We start from the raw sequence: 19,609 nt of genomic DNA, 5'->3' as shown, positions 1-19,609 counted from the left end.
ATAGCTACAGAAACCAGAAATGCACCATAATGAACTATGCTATGAAGTTCATTGACAACAAACGCTCTACACTATACAAAAATGGCATCATATTAACACTGATTATACAAATCTGAAATTTACAACTTGGATTGACATTTAATATAATTTTTTATGATTTAAGATCTGTTGTGATTGGATATATTATCCTCTATTGATCTTTCAAAGGTCCAAAAAGCTGCCAGGCCACAGCGACTCAGCAATTCCTGTCCACAAGCCGCTCTGTTCTCTCAGATCCATCTTCTGTAACCAAGCTTTCTGACGTGTACATCCCTCGTTGTGCATATGATGGCAGCTGGCACCAGATCCAGTGTGATGGACCTCCAGAACAAGCGATTGAGTTCTACCGTGAGTGGGTTCGGATCATAAATTCCGGACAAGACCTGCCTGTCTCAGAACTTCTTGGAATTCTGCGAGCCTATGCAGGAAACACAGAAGCAATGGCGTCTTTCCGAGCTTTTGTATCTGAATTGTTCAAGGCTGGGCACCACAGAGTATTCCCTGTCCTAGCGAGATTTGAAAAGTTCTCTGATATTCCATCTGACTTGTTAGATGGGAACGTTGAGGCCATTTATGGACCATCAGTTTTTCTGAACCCATTATCTTTCTGGAGACTGATCAGAAGAGAAGATTCTGGTTATCCAGGTCCGCTATCAGACTTCAGTGTTCCTCTTGGGAATTTTCACCTGCGTCAATGCTGGTGCGTTAACCCTCAAGGAGACATGCTAGCAGATAGCAAGGCGCCTGTTGGACAAATCCCCAAATGTGAGTTATACACTACAGTAATTAATATATGTAGTGACATTACTATCTGTTCAGATATTGCTTTATAATCTTTTTTGCATCATCTACTTAATATCTCATTTGTTTGTCTCTTCAGGTCCAGGCCCATGCTCTATGGTTCAAAGCCAGGTCTCTGAGTTCCTGAAGCAGGCTGAGGAGCTAATCTCTGCTTCAAACGACTCACATGTGCCTGTGGGTTATGGTTTCCTCCTGGCTGAGAGTGTCTATTTGAGCCCTGTGGAGTTGGAGCAGACACGTTCCTCAAAGATCCCCATCATTCAAACTCTGCTGAACAACATCAACTCAGCATTGAGACTCGCAGCTCATTCCAGTACAGTGTTTTGTTTTATCAGTCTCAATGAAAAGAAACTGCAGAAGAATGCACAGTAGGGTTTAAAAGTCTGAGAGAACCTGGAAATTAAAAAAGTCTTTACATTTATAAAATAGAATAACTATAAAATAAACACAGCTATAGTTGTGTCCCAAATGATGCACTATGTACTTATGCACTGTCATGTACTCAACTGTGTAGTGTATGAATTTTATAAAGTTGTTTTGTCATTCAACATCAGCACCTAATTTCTGTCACTATTTACTGTCTCTAATTTGTGTCACTTATGTGATGCTTTGTACAGACAGTCAGCTATTCTTACTATATTCTTATTATAATATTATCTGAAATGGAACTTAATTTAAACCTTTGGACCCTACTCTATATATTTCAGATATGCTTTGTTAGTAAACTCTGCCTTCTCATTACAGTTGCAGTATTTAATAAAAGCTGTAAGATTGGGAGCGGACACATTTACATTGCTGTAAAGCTACAAATATTAAATACACTTTCACTTCTCGACAGCCCTACATTTCTACTGGCAGAGCAGACTGATGGCCAGTGACAAAGACAGGCAGAGTTTAATGCTGGGGTACCAGCCCTACATCCCACAGTGTGATGCTTATGGCCAGTGGCTGCCCAATCAGTGCCACCAAAGCACAGGTGAGACCATACTCTGGTACTTTATACTTCATATAAAAAGCATGGCACATACACTACAGTTCAAACGTTTGGGGTCGGTAAGATGTTTTAATATTTCTGCAAGTCTATTATGCTCACCAAAGCTGCATTTATTTGATCACAAATACATTTAAAAACATGAATTAAATGACAATTTAAAATAACTGGATTCTATTTTATGTTCAAATGTAATTTATTCCTGTGGTGGCAAAGCTGAGTTTGCAGCATCATTACTCCAGTCTTTAGTGTCACATGATCCTTCAGAAATATTTTTAATATGATGATTTGGTGCTAGAGAAGCATTTCTTATTGTAATTTATGAAAACAATTGTTGCTTGATATTTTTGTGTTATAGTTTATTTTAGTATTCTTTGACTAGAAAGTTCCAAAGAACAGCACTGATTTGAAATAGATTTTTTTTTGTAACAATATAGAAGTATTTTATGTCATTTAATAAATTTATTGCATCTATTTTTACTGATACCAAACTTTTGAACAGTAGTGTACTTCGGCCAACAGAAAACATTGCAATATTTATCTGTAGATAATTTAAAAAAATTTGCCCGGTCTGATATCATAGGTCACTGTTGGTGTGTTGATGAGGAGGGTAGATACATCACAGACTCTCTGGTGTCTCGTTCTGCGGCTCCTCAGCAGTGTAAGAGTCCAATCTCATTTTCTTGAATCTTTTCAATAACAATCAAGGTTGTTAGGGGAAGTGCTCGTTTTACTTCTGGGGTTTATCATTTAACTTGTGAGCTGATTTGTAATCATTTGTCTCCCAGGCCAAACTACATGCCAAAGGCTCCAAAGTCACTTCCTGCTTTCTGATTGGACACAAACAAGCTCTAATATCACTTACACATACAGCCCTTCATGTGAAGAGGTGAGGCCTTCTTTTTGAGTTATTTGGTTTGTACTGTACATAAAAAGTACATTTTAGTATTAACCACTGAAGGTTTGCATTTGATGTGCTTCTGTATCATTGTTTGTGTGCACATATCTGTAGGGTGGAGAGTTTTCAGTACTCCAGAAGACCAGTTCAGGCCTTTTGCAGGGCTTTTGCGTGAGTCCAATAACCGGACAAGTCATCCAACCTGCCATCGCCGATCCCTCTGGAGAACTGCAATGTAATTCTTTCATCCATCTGTACAAATCTGATTTAGTAAGACAATAGGGAAATAATACGGTAATATTAATTTAGTCTCAATGTATGAGCAGCATGTTTTTCAAGTTCAAAAACTTGCGCCATGCCATTGTACTCCATCTAGCCATTTTAAATGCAAGAACACATCCTGTTTCAGCAACCCCTCGGCATTGTAGCACAAGAAAATCTGCATATTTTATATAAATCTAACCTAAAAAAAAAGTATGGTCAAAATGAATACATAGTTCATAGAAATGCTACCCTGTATATCTGAACATATTGGGGTTGTGACCACAAGGTTAAGAATTTTCGCCTGAACCCAAAAACGAATCCTAACATCTGATTGGTTGATAAGAATGTTGTTCCAGCACCAACATTTAGTACCATGTCTGGTAGCAAGGGGTTGAGAAATGTACCATGCAAGACCCTTGTATTATTTTTGTGTTATAGGTCCAGGTTGGTGTTCTCTTCAGAAGATGCTGGCACTGCAGAGAGAGGTCGGCGTAGGGTATGAGCCTGAATGTGTGCAGGACGGGCAGCAGTTCTTGCCACTGCAGTGTGACCTGTCCGACTGTTGGTGTGTTTCTCAAAGCGGAAAGGAGCTACCAACAACACGGACCTCTCGTAGCACAGGACAAACCCCAGCCTGTGACAGTAAGTTAATTAGGTCACACTTTGAATCGTTAGTTGCGATAGTCTTTTCTTCCCTATTGTGACGTATACACAATTGAAACGGCATCTCTAACAAGAAAAAAATAATCATGTTCATGGATACAGTATCTGTCAAAAGAAAAGATTGTTGTCTTGAAAAGATTTAAAAGCATTTATTTAATCAATTTAATTAATTTATTAAAAATACAGTAAAGTAATATTATAATTTTTTTTTAAATAACTGTTTTCTATTTTAATATGTTTTTAAATGTAATTTATTCCTATGATAGCAAAGCTGAAAATTCTGCTTCATTACTCCAGTCTTCAGTCACATGATCCTCCAGAAATAATTCTAATATGCTGATTTGGTGCCCTAGAAACATTGTTAAAAAAAGTTGTGCTGTTTAACACTCGTGGAAATTGTGATACTTTTTTCAGGATTCTTTGAGAGTTCAATGAACAGCATTTATTAAATAGAAATTCTCTACTTTTGTAACATTATAAATGTCTTCACTGTCACTTTTGATCAATTGAATGCATTTAATGCAGTTATTTTCTTACCACAAATGTTTGAATGGTATCATTGTTTCTAACTCGAAGTCAACAAGAATCTGCACACTGCTGTTGCTGCTCCCAAAGATTTATTAAAAAAGACGGGCAAGCAACAAGCACAAAAAAGGTATAATTTGTATTAGTGTGAACCATCACACCTGACCTCATTAGTGAACTAATTACCCAATCATCCAATGTAGCGTCAAAGAGAGAAAATATTTATTATTTTCTACTTAAAAATTTATTTTTTCTTCCTAACATTGTTTCTTCAAAAATGTCAAGCAGGATAAACTGTTTTCAACATTGATAATAATAAATGTTGCTTGAGCAGCAAATCAGCAAATTATTTCTGAAGGATCATGTGACTGAAGACTGGAGTAATGATGCTGAAAATTCAGCTTTTCTATCACAGGAATAAATTACTTGTTTAATTGTTTTTAAATAGAAAGCAGTTATTTACATTTTTTTGTAATAATATTTCACAATATTAGTGTTTTTACTATATTCTTGATTAAATAAATGCAGCCCTGGTGAGCACTTTTGTATTGTAATGTAAATCGTAATGTTTCCCAACTTTTGTCAGCTGCTGTAAATCATTTATAATAAAACATAAAAACAGAATTGGCCATTTTGATTTTATGGTGACTTTACCACATGTTTTGGCATATGCCTGTGGCAACATAATTTTCCTTTATTTGTTTCCCTTTTCAGTTCCTGGGTGCTCCCTTCCATTTGGAGACATTTCCCATGGTGCCATTCTATGTAGCGCTGCGAATGTTGCGGGTCAGCAGACGCAGCGCTGTGAGCTGTTCTGTGACCAAGGTTATGTCAACACCCTTCCTGTCGCGAGCTTCCTGTGTGATCCCCAGGCGAAAAACTGGCTTGATGAAGCTCCACTGTCTTACGCCTGCCAAAGTAAAGGCCCACACACATTGTTCTATTTACCTGTTAAAATGCTCATAGGTTGTTGCAGTATGTCCTTTTGGGATTTGTCTTTCTATGAAGTCTTGTTGCTCTAATTACTGAGCGACTGTGTTTGTGATGTCAATCAGAGCCTCAGGTATTGCAGACAGTGCAGGTGTCCTTAGAGCTGCAGATGTCCCTGGCTGAGGGTCAAAAGAGTTGCAGCACCCAGAGTGTTGAGCTACAGGCTGCTTTGCTGCGAGACATGAGAGCTACAGGTCTCTGCAGCCTACAGGTACCATACACAGTCTGCTTTGAGATATATCATACATAGTGTATACATTTTTTTTTTAATGTGTGACAAAAAATAATAAGCATAATAAAATGAAGACAACATGGGTTACACTTTAAGTTGTCCTTGTTACAGTGTAACAATACATTTAAGTACTGAGTAATATTAATTAACAACATGTACTTACTATACAATTAGGGTTAGGGTTTGGCTTAGGGTTAGTTGTGCCTAATTATGCATGATTTACTGTTTTTACTACAGTAAGTATATGTAACAAGGACACTGAAATAGTGTTACCACAGCATGCTTTAAAATCAAATAATTGTAATTTCTTTTGTTATTCCCCTAAATCCACTGCAAAATGTTAAACATTATTTGGAAAATATGTATATTGTTTTAAGTTTTAGTGTATCTTTTTATCTACCCACTTTTAATGTGTAATATATATATTTTTAATTTATTCTTTTTTTTTTCTTATGCGTATGTTGTGATTATTTTATGATTATTTTAATTTCCTTTTCTATGTAAAGCCCTTTGATTTACCATTGTGTATGAAATATGCTATATAAATAAACTTGCCTTGCCTAATATTAAATGTTTAAACCTTTAAAATAATTAAACACATTTGATTTTTATTTCTTATAGTTCAAACTATGGCTTTCAATAGAATAAAATTACTCGGATTATTAGTAATACATATGGTAAAATTGTTGTAATATCAAATACAATATTTGTTTAAAAATATTTATTTGATATATTAATTTCATTTTTATATAAAAAATTTTTTTTGAAATCCCAGACCACTGGGTTTTACAGAACCCTTAAGTGACATGGTCTTTGAAAAAATATGAGATGATAAATATATTTTAGTGTTTGTGTTGGCTTGCAAAAGCTTTGCTCTCCCCTGAGAAACTTTGTGTTTGCTCACCAAACTTTTGCATTCTTTGCCAGTAAATGCAAAATTTTGTGGGAACACAACTTTTGGAGCGAACGCAAACTTTCTTGAGGGAACAAAAGACTTGAACAAATGTACGCAAAACAGTTTAAATATAATTTTTCCTCCCATCTCATATTTTTGTCATGACCATTTTCCTTTAGAGAATCCGTAGGAATTCCCAAACAGTAATTTTCCCACTAATACTATTTTAGATTGACAAGTAAATTGTTACTTAGTCTAGAATATTAGATTAATTGCAAATGTCATATTCAATATGCAGATATCTTTGGCATACAGTAGAACAACAACATACTGTGCAAGTCTCTAAAACCTACAAATACAACTATGCATGTGTGTTTCTTTTGAATACTTGTTTATGTGTCTTAGCTGACCTCATCCGGCCAGACCAGCTCTGTTGCGGTCTGTGACGATTCTTCTGTATCTCTTGAGTGTGTGACTGACAAGGAGGTCACTGTGCACATCACCTTTAGGGCCCACCTCTCTGACCTGCCAATAACATCTCTCCCTGATCTTCATGATATTGGTGAGAGCAGCCTTTCCTATCTAATATCAAATGTTTCATTTATACTGTTTTGTTATTCCATTTACTTTTCTTTCTAAATAAATGCATGTTTATTTTTCACAGATATAACACTTAGTGAAGAGAGACTGGTAAACAGTGTGAAGGAATTAATCAGAAGTGGGTCATACCAGTCCATCTTCCTCTCTGATGGTTCACTCGCTTTCTCTAGTCCTCCCTCATTTAGCTGCAAGGCTGGCTATAAGCGGCTCCCACAATCCACTGGGTGTGGTAGGTTGGCTTATGTACCATTTGGTCATCTTAATGACAGACTGGCCTGTGTACCATAAAAGAAAATGTCTTTACTTGTGTTTCTGAATATGCACCTATAAAGTTTTATAAATGATGCACATTTTAGCTTACTGGCAATGTACGGAAATAGAAAAGTGGTGTGCAAAAATGTGTAAATGTATTTGTGACGGTTTATGTAATATTTCAAACGGCATACAACTTCACCTCCTCTATTATTAATCTTCCCTTCTTTATCTGTCAAACTTTATCTTCTTTTTCCACTCTACACCATCATTACCCATGCTTAATCACTCTGCTTATTGTGTGTTTGTTTTTATCCTCTCTCACACACAGTGTTGTGTCCAGCTGGTTCTTTTTCCAGTGGAGATGTGTGCACTCCGTGTCCACGTGATACATTTCAAGAGGAAGAAGGGCAGGTCCTCTGCTCTCCCTGCCCCTCCGGAACATCCACTGTGGCCCAGGGAGCCTTTAGTGCTTCTCATTGTGAGTAAAGGCTAAACTAAATCAGCCCAGCCCTACTGTCACACAAATTCAAGAACAGCAGGGGTAGATGGTTGCAGCTACATGGCAGCTCTGTCAAAATGTAGATCATAGGTTTCAGAGGAAATATCGTTTTTTTTTTTTCACTAATGGTTTAAATTTGTGGTTCTATTTGTCCTCTCTCTTTCTGAATACTCTTAAGGTCTTACTGAGTGCCAGCAGAGTAAACTGAGTTGTACAAAGAAAGGGGACTTCCTGTCTGCCCAGAAGCACCCCATGTCTGGCAGATGGTTGTGTGTCTCCTCGCAGGGGGAGGAACTTTCTTGGACGTCTTCTGATGGTCCAATGACAGTTGAAGAGTGCAAAGGTATATGCTACAGTCGGTGTTAAGGTGTAGAACTCACTAAAAACAGTAGTGCTGCTACATATTTATAAAGTGTGACAGTAGTTCAGGTGTTTTTAAAGTAGTGTAGCCAAATTATAATAGTCAACATTTTTAGTTAACCACATCAACTCTGCGCCCCACTAGTGGGTCCAATATTGCATCATCATAATCATTTTAAAAAATCTATAAGTTCTGCTGCACTTTTGCATTTGTTACATTGAAGAAGATAATAAGGTCTGAATTCGACCCCCCCCAAATTGAAAAAATCATGAATAACATTACATTTCATATTTATATCACACAAACTCACCAAAAATCATGTGATCAATCACATCGTCATGTATTGCGTCATCCCTCAAAAAAAGCTGAGTATCTCTCTATAGACACGTAGATCATGCTTAGACCAATCTGAGCCCGATCTCCCTTTGCAAAATGTTCAATCTTCAATCAATACAGATGAGTAGGAGCTATAGTCTGGACAGATTAATTTCAATAACTTTTTTTTAGAAGGAGATATCAAGAAGATTATTTTCCCCCTGTTTACTGCCACCTAGTGGAATCAACAGAATCTTTCTGAAGGGACATAGCCCAAACAGGGTCAAAATTACAGATTTTTTTAAATTAAAAATGTTATCAAAATATAACTTTTTATATGTGTTTATTATAGAATTGTTAATAAATACAATATAAAATATGCAATATTCCACCACTGTGTAAAAATTTAGAGTGTTTTCTGTAAAATTAGTCCCTTTTTTATCAATTTACTCCAATGTATGTGGGTGGGGCGCTCTTTTAAAGTCAGATATGCCTAATTCTCTAATTCTCTGTTTTTCGAATACAATGCATTTAGATATACTACTCTGTTGGCGTACTGTTTTTTGCATAGTATAAGTATTCGATTTTGGACACAGCGCAAGTCTCTAATAGGGCTGTGCAATTAATCGAATTTCGATTTCGATTTCGATTTTGCCTCCCAACGATCACCAAAATAGTACAATCGAGAAAAAACGATTATTTTGCCTTGCGTTCTGAATGAATCGCACGCGCACATCCGCCCCTCCCGAACCCACAAATCTCTCTCAGGTCGTGAGTGTCGTGACTCGTGTGCATATCATCCGCTGGAATTTAAAAACTCGGCGCGAGTAAAGATGGCAGAAGGAGGGCAGTTACAGCAGCGTTTGGTGAGCAAAAAAGGCAAAACCAACTCCGTTGTCTGGGAACAGTTTGGCTTCGAGGAATCAGACGACGAGCAGAAACATGCTAAGATTTGCTACATGGCAGTGGCTGCAACGCAAGGGAACACCACGAATCTGTTTAACCACTTGAAAATTAAACAGAGTGACCTATGACAATCTAATAAAGAAACAAAAACTGACGAGAGCAGGGGAGCCGTGTAAACGTCCTTTTTTTCCTTCATATTTTTCAAATAATTCTCTCTTTGTAAACTTTGTTCAATGCATGCGAGATTGCGAGTGCTGCCATATTTTCGAATATGACCAGTCGTTTTCACCGTCATCACCCGGGTTTAGTGCTTTAGGGTTTAGGTTTAGAATGAGAAGCCGCGCGCGCTGTGAGAAAATGTGTCTCTGTGCGTTCATCCGAGAGCGCGCACACGTCTCTCAGCGCGCAAATATTGAGTTCTCTTTCAAGTCTTGCTCTTAAACGGACAAACTCACACAAAACGTATGTCAACATGTCCATCTTGATGAGTATCTTAGCAGACATAGTCTGTATATGCCTTAAGTGAACTTTATACAGTCGATAAAGAAGACGCGAGGTCTTAAAGGGGCAGTAGCCTTTACTGCTGTCTGTTTAATGTCAAACAACAAAAGACAAGGGCTGCGTCCCAATTCGCCTACTTATACTACGTCCTAAAAGTATGTACTCTTTTTGTGAAGAAAAAGTACATACTTTTGAGTGTGTAGCAGAAGAGTATGCAAGCTTTGGGACATACTACTTCGTCACTCTTACGTGAGTCCCGTCACCGTTTAAACTGCCCTGTCAATCATTGTCACAGTTCAAATCCCCCACTTTCAATTTAATTTCCTACCGTATCGGAGAGAAATGTAGCCTTTCGTGGGTCTTTAGACTGCTCTCATGTGTTTGCAAAGTTAATGGCCAAACGTATCATTACAAAAGTTCTCAATGCTGCTGAAGGAGAAATATAATGTGGATAATATTGAATAAATATCTTTTCGTCCGGTTAAATACTGATAATTGCTCACTCAAACCACTTTAACTACTCTCCGCTTAACCGTCAGACTCGCGTAACCGTCATGTTTGTAGTTTTTTAAACACTTTTTATCCGCGTTTGTAGTTCTGATCGAATCCTCGTCCATCTCGCAATGGGTTGTGGGCAATATCAGCCGTTAGAGTGCGCATCGATCTGCACTTCGGATTCTGACCAGAAATAGTAAACCATCCGGGAATCTTTGGAATACTTTTTTCAACATACTAAGATTTGGGACATACTAATTATTTTTTCGAATACTATTTAGTACGGATAGTATGCGAATTGGGACGCAGCAAAGGACATCACTCACCGCTCTTGATTGAATAGCTTTTGTAAGTTTAATAGGATTAATCTTTAATTTATGCACTCAAATATGCAATGTTATTTTACATTTGATACATTTCTGTACCTGAAAACTAATGTTAGACGTACATGAAAAGCATAGCCGAACCATATTGTTGATCTTATTTATTTGTGGTTATCATTTTTACGTGAATACTTTTATACTTTCATTCGAATATATGTTATATTATTTATTTTAATAGTTCAAAAAGTACAACAAATGTTACAATTTCAATTGAATTGTTGAAAGGTGTATTTTTAATAAATACAACACATTCCCAAAGTCATGTGAAATAATCGTGTTACATAATCGTGATTTCAATATTGACCAAAATAATCGTGATTATGATTTTTTCCATAATCGAGCAGCCCTAGTCTCTAACCTACTTGTTTTTTTCTTTTATTGATAATCCGTTTTACTCAGATGTACATAATACGGAAGAAAAGATCTTTGAATAGTTCATTTCACTGCAACTTTAAATACTGCTATTAGTTATTATGTTTTTGATTCAGTTTAATAGTTTGTTTCTAGTTGTATTAGTTATTTGGTGTTGATTTACCCTACCCTAAGATCTTAATTGTTTTGTGCCAGATCTGCTATGATTGTAAAAGTAAATCATATGACAGTAGCAGTTTTATATTCAAAAAGATATTACCTTCTTAAATAACTTGTAGTGTACCTAACTACTAGTGTAGCTTTCCACAAGTCCGGCTTCAGTATTGCCTCAACAGTGCTTACGTAGATCATTAAATATTTATCAGAATGAAAGCACAAACAATATATAAAATGAATTTGTGTGTGTTCAGAATATCACTCTTTGTCTGTTTGCAGTAATGGAAAAGTTTGAGTTGGTTGCTCCTTCCTCCCTGCTGCTGAAATCAGAGAGTTCTGACATACTGAGCTCCGATTCCTCAACCGAGCCAAATGAAACACAGCTCAGGAAGTGTGTGCTTGGTGAGATACACTTAAACATTGCAGCAGTGCACCTGTGTTTGAATTAGTCAGATGTGTACTCGCACTCTTCATGACTAAAGTTGATCACATCCCTGATCTCTGATAGATTGTGCCCTGGAAGATTCATGCCAACATGTGGCTGTTTTCAGTGATGAAGAGAGAACTTACTGTGAGCTGTACAGCACCAGTACAGAAAATGTTGAATGCAGGACCTCTGAACAAGTATGACCATCATGCAGGCACTCTTTACCCCATGTGAAATTTGCATCTTAAATTACAATTTATATTAAAACCCAGTAAGCTAATTTCAATATACACTATCGTTTAAAAGTTCGGATTACAGAAATTATTTGTTTATGTTTTTGAAAATTTTTAAACGGTATTTTAATAGTCACATGCTTTCTACATAAAATGTATCTTCACTATTTAGTTTCTGACCTTATAATTTCAGCGTTCATTTGTCCAAAAATTGTCCAAGTGCATGTGTTAGGTTATCTGTTTTAACAACCTCTTTGACATAAATCCTCACTTGTCTTTACACAAGCTAATAAACATAAAATATAACACATTTTAATTTTAGAAGACAGACATTCATCATATTTAGGAGTAATTTCCAGTGTTATATCTGGCGTTGGGTCTTTTTTTTCTTTTTTTTTTGGTGTCACTCATATCTCCTTTCCCAAGAGTGACATGATTATTACAAAATAGGGGGAAAAAAGGCTTGCGGTTTGTTTGCATTTCAGAGCAAAGGGTTTCTGGGAAATGATGGTGCTGAGACGTTCCAGACTCTCAACTGTGTTCTGAAAATAAAAAGAGATGAATCCAATCTGACGGTGCTGAGAAAGAAAGGTAAGATCATAAGCTATTAGTTATATCCCATATGTTTTCAATTTGGTTAGTTGTTGTGAGTCAACTGGACCGTGTGTTGGTTACACATTGCAGTAAAATTTGGTGATGCATCGAATGTGGTGAGAAGCTGAGTTTGTCTAAGTAGACAATTGACTGTCCTAGAAAACAAAGAGCCTATTGCAATGAAATATAATCAACATACAATATCATAATTGAGCTGTAGTCACAAAGATTAAGTTGGGGTTTGTGAGTAATGATTTTAACAAAGTGGTCTAGTCATCCACGGACACAAGAATAAAGAAAATTGTCTTTAAAAACATTCCTCAGGCTTGTTCTGTTAAGAGATAAATATTTTTCCATGTGTAATAAGTGACTTGATACTTTGAGACTACTCTCAGGAACGGAGCTCCCAGTTTCTGATTATTTTTGGCGACCCAAAAGCATTTAGATGCACTTGTGTTTCTTGGCCATGACTTAAAGAATATCTGTTGTTCTTTCTTTCTCTTTTACTCTTCCCCCTTCGTCTTCTGACAAAAGGTCATGAATTCAGCACAGCAGGCCTGAAGAGTTTTGAGAGGCTGAGTTTCCGTAAGACCGATTCTGGAGTGTATCGGACGCTTGTGTTTGATGCACGTGGAACCACTCTGGCTGACGTCCATCGCTTCTGCGTCAACTCCTGCAGCCATGAGAACTGCTGTGATGGATTCATCCTGAACCAGAATGTCCTCGATGGAGGTCAGAGACGCTCTCACTCATTAGGAGCAGATGTAGCACATTTCCACTATTCTAAAACCCAAATCACTAGGAGACAAAACAAAAAGTGTCACGGGTGAGGACCCGTAGCAACACATATCTTAAACTTTTTAATACTTTCAAAAAAAACTTTGACAATTATATATTTGAATGTTTTGGTAACACTTTACAATAAGGTTCATTAGTTAACATTAGTTAACTACATTAGTTAACATGAACTAATAATGAACTGCACTTATAAAGCATTTATTTATGTTTGTTAATGTTAATTTCAACATTTACTAATGCATTATTAAAATCTTGTTAACATTAGTTAATGCACTGTGAACTAACATGAACAACTAATGTTAACTAATACATCCTTATTGTAAAGTGTTACCAATATTTTATATATATATTATGAAATGTATTTTTAACAGATTTTTTTAACATTTTATATTGTATACTGTATATGTATATGTATATATGTATGTATATATTATATATAAAATATTTATATAAAAAAATGTGTATATATAAAGAGATCTCCTGCTCACAAAGGCTGATTTAAATACAGCAAAAACTAGCCTGACAAGCCAGACCCACATCAAGATGTTGGGTCTGGAAACTCACCATTGACAGGGCTCAATCCGAGGGGCGGGATAAACGGTTGTCTTTCAAATTCCCTCTGCACGCAATTGGATAGCGCCATGAGCGCCACAACCAACCAGAGCGAAGAAGAAGGTGAAGCCGAGCTAACGTTAGTTGATAGACTTTCTCTGTATCCGGTAGGCAAAACTTCGAACATATCATCTTTTCTTAAGAATTACTTCAGTGGCGTTCTTTGTTCTTTTCTCAAAGAAAAGCTTAACTCCAACTCTTCCAGAGTCGTGGTCAAAGCCGATTCAAAAGACTGCTGCTCGTCAGCTTCTTTGTTTATGAGTAGCACGCAGAACCTCCGCAACTCTGCCGTGCCGTCATTATGTTAAGCCCGCCCACCGACTCTACACACGCTGTGATTGGCCTGACCAGAGTTTGTTTTTTCCAGCTCTCAGGTCTACCGAGAGTTGCTAGACTACACTCGCGGCAAAATAAATTTTCTGTCGCTAGGGTGCTAGGCTCTAGGCTAAGCAAAAACAGTAATATTTCGGAATATACAGTATTTACAATTTAAAAAAAACAAAAAACAAAAAAAAAACATATATATATATATATATATATATATATATATATATATATATACATGTGTCCTATATATATGTGTCCTATATATATATATCCAATATATATATTGGCGCTATCCAATTTCGGGTCAGTACTAATTTGTAAAAAAAAAAAAAAAAAAAAAAAAAAATTATATATATATATATATATATATATATATATATATATATATATATATATATATATATATATATATATATATATATATATATATACATACATACATACATACATACATACATACATACATACATACATACATACATACATACATACATACATACATACATACATACATACATACATACATACATACATACATACATACATACATACATACATACATACATACATACATACATACATACATACATACATACATACATACATACATACATACATACATACACATATATATATACATTTTTTTTTTTTTTACACAATTTTTTTATATATATATATATATATATATATATATATATATATATATATATATATATATATATATATATATATATATATATATATATATATATATATATATATATATATATATATATGTATATATATATATATGTATATATATATATATGTATATATATATATATATATATATATATATATATATATATATATATATAAAAAAAATTGTGTAAAAAAAAAAAAAAAAAAAAAATTTTTTTATATATATATATACATTTTTTTTTTTTTTTTTGTAACATTATACACCACCGTTCAAATGTTTCGGGTCAGTACTAATTTGTAAAAATTTCCTGAGCTAGATATATAAAGATTTTTTTAAATGTAGAATAATAATAATAAATCACATCAGTTTTTGTTAGAAGTTATCAAAGTATAATAATCCAAAACAATCTGAATCAGACAAAGTGACTGAGGGTTTACATCTGCTGTTACGTTAAATGATTTGTGTCCTATGTTGCAGGCTCTATCATGTGTGGGCTCCTGAGCGCTCCTTCAGTGCTGCAGTGCAGTGAGACAGACTGGGATGTGAGGGGTGTTGCCTCCGCCAACCGCATCTGTGGTGCTGGTGTCCAATACAGCAAACCACTGCAACGTTTCACTTTCAACTTTGGCGGACAGAGCTTCACCATCAGTATGAGTCCACATACACACTCCAGATTTCATGACAACAAATGTACACAGATGTTTAGTTGTTTCAAAATTGCATGGCATGGTTCGTTCAGCTGTCATTTGACCTTTATCAATTGCTTAGTTTTTCCAGTGCTTACTCTTTATTGCATCATTCTGGGCTTGATGATTTTATGGCTTGATGGGCATTGTAACGAAAGTGAACATTTCTTGCAGCTGATGCAGCCTTACCGGCATCCAGCAAAAATAAAACTGGTTACCAGGAAACTCTCATCAGTTTCCAACATGTCTACATCTGGAAAGGTTTGGACATAGTCTGCATACATGAGCATTACACTAATAAACAATTTTAAATGCCTGTCATAAACAAAAGTATATATTTTGTCGAATTATGATCCATCTTTTGTTCATGTATAGCCTAATGGTTATAATTTATGTTCTCAGAGTCTGATATGAACACACGTCCAAAAACTCCCTCTGCTTGCAGTGGATCAGCTGTTGTAGAGGATTCCAGAATCATACTTTCTGGTATGAATGAGTGAAATTAGGCCAAACTTGTATATATATATATATATATATAGCTGAGCATTTTTGTCTTCTTGTGTTTAAAAGTACCCATATAACTTTATAATAAGTTATACTTTTTTTATGGTATTAATAACATTTATTTTATTGGTATTAAAAAAAGTTTCAGTTCTGTTTGTACTGTATTGTCCACTTAGACTCAGTAAAGGAGGCTTTTGATGTTCTGGAGGGTGGTGATATAAAAGTCGACCCAGAGAGAAATCTGCCTAGTCAGATTTACTGGATCTTTAAACACCGGTACACTTTCCAGGAGGCTCAGCTGTGGTGTCTAAAACGTAAGATGCAAAGCGTTTGCTTACAATTATATAGTTAGTGAATGTCTGTGTAGTGCAGCATGTTTCACTTTCTGTTCTTTGAATGTGGGTGATGGATTTCAGGGTGTGAAGAAGAAGAACTGTGTCACGTGTCCGACATTCGTGATGAAGGCCCTCTGTATTTTGCATGTGTATTGTATCCTGACACACGTGTGTGTGGGGCGTATGACAAACCTCTCAGACAGGCATGCGGTTTTGTGATGGCACAGAATCTTCAAACTGCATACCAGAAAAAAGGTGAGTCATTTATACACAAAAAATCCATGTCTCACTGCAATTAAATGACAAGATTTCATTTATTATAAAAAAAGGATAATTTTTATTATGCAGTTCCCTAACACTATGGGCCCTATTTTAAAGATCTGAGTGCATGGCGCAGGTGCACTTTCCACTTTTGCTAGTTTAACGGCGGAAAAAACGATCTGCGTGCCAGGCGCGTGGTCCAAAAGGGTTGTACCTAGTCTCATAATGAGTCATGGGTGTGTTTTGGCGTAACATGCAATAAACCAATCAGAATCTCAGCTCCCATTCCCTTTAAAAGCCAGTTGCACTTGCACTATGGCATATTCACTATTTACATGGTGGAATTTGCGAGCGGAAGGACTGAACACTTCTCCAGAGAGGAATCCTTTTATTTTTAATATTTAAAAATGTTTGTGTGCTGCTGCGCTTAATAATCAGAGTGTATGTGCGTTGTGCACGCGCCTATAGGCGCATATTACTAACAATAAATAACGCCCTTTAAATAATACAAGCAATGCGCTATTGACTTTAGACCAGGTTTTGTTGGTCAATGGAGCAGTCGATTTCAGTTGCCTCAAAATAGCAACGCGCCAACAAAGCACCTGAACACATCTCGTTTTCAGAACAGCACACCCATGGGCGAACAGATGGGCGCAAGTGCATTTGCTATGTAAACAACGTGGCACTGGACATGAAAATGATAACTGTGTCAGCCTAAAACTAGCAAAAAACACTTGTCGGGCCGGGCCCCAGAACTCAATATGCCAAGAATGTTAGACTTTTTCTAAAATTTAATTTGGTTTTCATAACCCATTCACACATGCACTATATATGCTGTATATAATGCTTTCATATTTCTCAGCATTAACTTTTGTTTTTTAGAAACTTTTCTCTGTGATTTGACAGATTGGTTTTGCATTACCTTATGCAAGTCTGATGACTGTGGCTTACAGTAAAGTCTGATGTCAGACTCTTACCACTTTCTTAGTGACTGAGTCTTTCTGTCGTTTATTTGTTTTCAGATATAATCCTAGCAACTGAACATAGAATGCACATGATTCAGATTTTGGTATAGCTGGAGATTGATAGAGACAATGATGATGGATAAATAACGGCTAGTTTGAAGAGTTTTATTATTTTTATTTTATTGTCTGACCCATGTATGTATGCAGTTTTAGTTCTGCTGTTTAGTTTTAGTAATGCATCCTGATTGGTCACAATAATGTTGGAAGTTCTACATCTATGGGACACCAACACGAAGCAAATTATCCCACTTATTATACTGCTACTTCTCCAAATAAGTAAATTAATTGACATGACATTGATTTGATTTAGTTAATAATAATAATAATAATAATATAATATAATATAATTATTTTATGTGAGAAGAAATGTACACTTAATACATTACTGTTGATGGTATAGATCTGCAACTGCAAACTCGAGCGTTATCTTAATTTTGCCTTTATATGCAGTGCATTGTTTACTAGCCATAAAAATGAGCCATGCCTAGTTCTCATTGTGGATTTTTTTGAGCTAGTGGAAATAGGAATTGCCTGGATGACTAGAGAACATTTCAATGAGGTGAAGTGGCAAAACTCCACTTCACCCATGTGGCGTGCAGACAGCAGTGAGCTCATGCTGTCTGCGGTACGTGGAAGCAAACACTAACACAATCTAATATGATTTTTTTTCAACACGTAGCCTATACTGAACCAACAGAGCTGTAAAATCTACATACTGGACAGCTTGTGCAGCATGTACAGTTGACAAAGATGTCTTGTCATTTGACATCTGCTTTATGCTGCTGTTGCCAAAAAAAAGTGTAAATCTTATCTGTACACTACATCTCAGAAATTGTAGTTTAATGTTTCATGACCTTTTAAGTGTAAGCTCTAACGGAAATTGCACTGGCTAAAATTCAGAGCTTTTCAGAACTTGTCATGCTAAGTTCAGGTAGCAAAACTCGCCTGAAGTTAGTTGATTTTAGCGTAAATGCCTCATATCACTTTTTGTTGCAATTTAGTCAATTTCTATATGCTAGTGTGCTCATAAACATTGACTTTTATTTACAAAAAAAACACAAAAAAACGGATTTAGCAGATATAATCATTTAAAATGTACAAGAATACTGAGCTTGTAATATGATGTCATGGGGACCTAAATGGTGCGCTAGTCTAACCATGGTTTATGATTTTATCATTATGTAATTATTATGTACATAATACACATACATTTGAATGATTCATCTTTATTTCAACATCTGCTCCATTCTACACCATTTCCCGTTTGTACTGTTCCTCTAGGTGTCAGAATTAGTTTCCTTTGAAAGTAAAGCACATGGAAGAGACTGTCTGTATAACTGTGGTTTATGCATGATGTTCATTGTTAGCCTTTTGATTAGAAATGGAAAAGAAGTGTTACGTAAGATTTGGTGAAGTGAGTGAGTGACCACACAGTAATGTGGTTATTCTGGATGTCTGTCTTAACTGCAGAACTGCTCTAGGATTTAAACCATGTGGAATCACAAGTCACAAGTCAAGTTTATTTTAACAGAAGTGGACAGATGGAGTGTCTCTCAGATTACCTTAGTCATTCATTCCTCTGCATGGCAAAGACTTTGACCGCTCTTTAGCTTTTTAGCTCTCTGTTAAAAAGGACTATTTATTGTATACTATTTAGGAATTTACGTAGAGAATTTGGTCTGGGTTTTTTTTTTAGAACAAGCCTTTGTCTGTGTTTGGAGAGATGATTAAATGGGAATAATAAAAAATGATATTATATAGTTATAAAACATTATATAGAACCAACAAAATTATCAGATTCTTTAGTGAATAAAAGTATTCAGTTGCTCTTTATTTTACTCTCCATGTACATACTAAGTACTTATTATAGTAATCACAATATCTGAGTAATAACTAGGTACTAACCCTGAATCTACCCCTAAACCTTACCTTAACCCATGTCGCTACCTTATATTACCCAGTACTTTCTTAGGTAAATGCACTA

At 35.7% G+C, this 19,609-nt stretch overlaps 1 protein-coding gene across 1 annotated transcript in view; it reads left to right on the top strand.

Moving 5' to 3' along the window:
- The window catches only part of tg (thyroglobulin), a gene marked incomplete at its 5' end in the record, with an annotated part of 47,302 nt that overhangs the window by 7,043 nt on the left and 20,650 nt on the right, over positions 1-19,609 (top strand). Inside the window, 22 exons of the mRNA XM_079836842.1 lie at positions 208-804; positions 920-1,153; positions 1,679-1,816; positions 2,415-2,492; positions 2,620-2,720; positions 2,844-2,964; positions 3,432-3,635; positions 4,896-5,099; positions 5,237-5,382; positions 6,704-6,860; positions 6,963-7,127; positions 7,482-7,631; positions 7,831-7,995; positions 11,421-11,543; positions 11,650-11,765; positions 12,287-12,392; positions 12,930-13,127; positions 15,292-15,462; positions 15,675-15,761; positions 15,903-15,986; positions 16,181-16,318; positions 16,421-16,594. Of these exons, the coding sequence (XP_079692968.1) occupies positions 208-804; positions 920-1,153; positions 1,679-1,816; positions 2,415-2,492; positions 2,620-2,720; positions 2,844-2,964; positions 3,432-3,635; positions 4,896-5,099; positions 5,237-5,382; positions 6,704-6,860; positions 6,963-7,127; positions 7,482-7,631; positions 7,831-7,995; positions 11,421-11,543; positions 11,650-11,765; positions 12,287-12,392; positions 12,930-13,127; positions 15,292-15,462; positions 15,675-15,761; positions 15,903-15,986; positions 16,181-16,318; positions 16,421-16,594 (3,657 nt within the window). The remainder of the gene's footprint in view (positions 1-207; positions 805-919; positions 1,154-1,678; positions 1,817-2,414; positions 2,493-2,619; positions 2,721-2,843; positions 2,965-3,431; positions 3,636-4,895; positions 5,100-5,236; positions 5,383-6,703; positions 6,861-6,962; positions 7,128-7,481; positions 7,632-7,830; positions 7,996-11,420; positions 11,544-11,649; positions 11,766-12,286; positions 12,393-12,929; positions 13,128-15,291; positions 15,463-15,674; positions 15,762-15,902; positions 15,987-16,180; positions 16,319-16,420; positions 16,595-19,609) is intronic.

The sequence above is a fragment of the Gobio gobio genome (assembly GCF_949357685.1).
Source record: "Gobio gobio genome assembly, chromosome: 15".
Taxonomy (NCBI): domain Eukaryota; kingdom Metazoa; phylum Chordata; class Actinopteri; order Cypriniformes; family Gobionidae; genus Gobio; species Gobio gobio.
The sequence above is the reverse complement of the archived record's forward strand: the minus strand, read 5'-3'. Positions and strand labels throughout refer to the sequence as shown.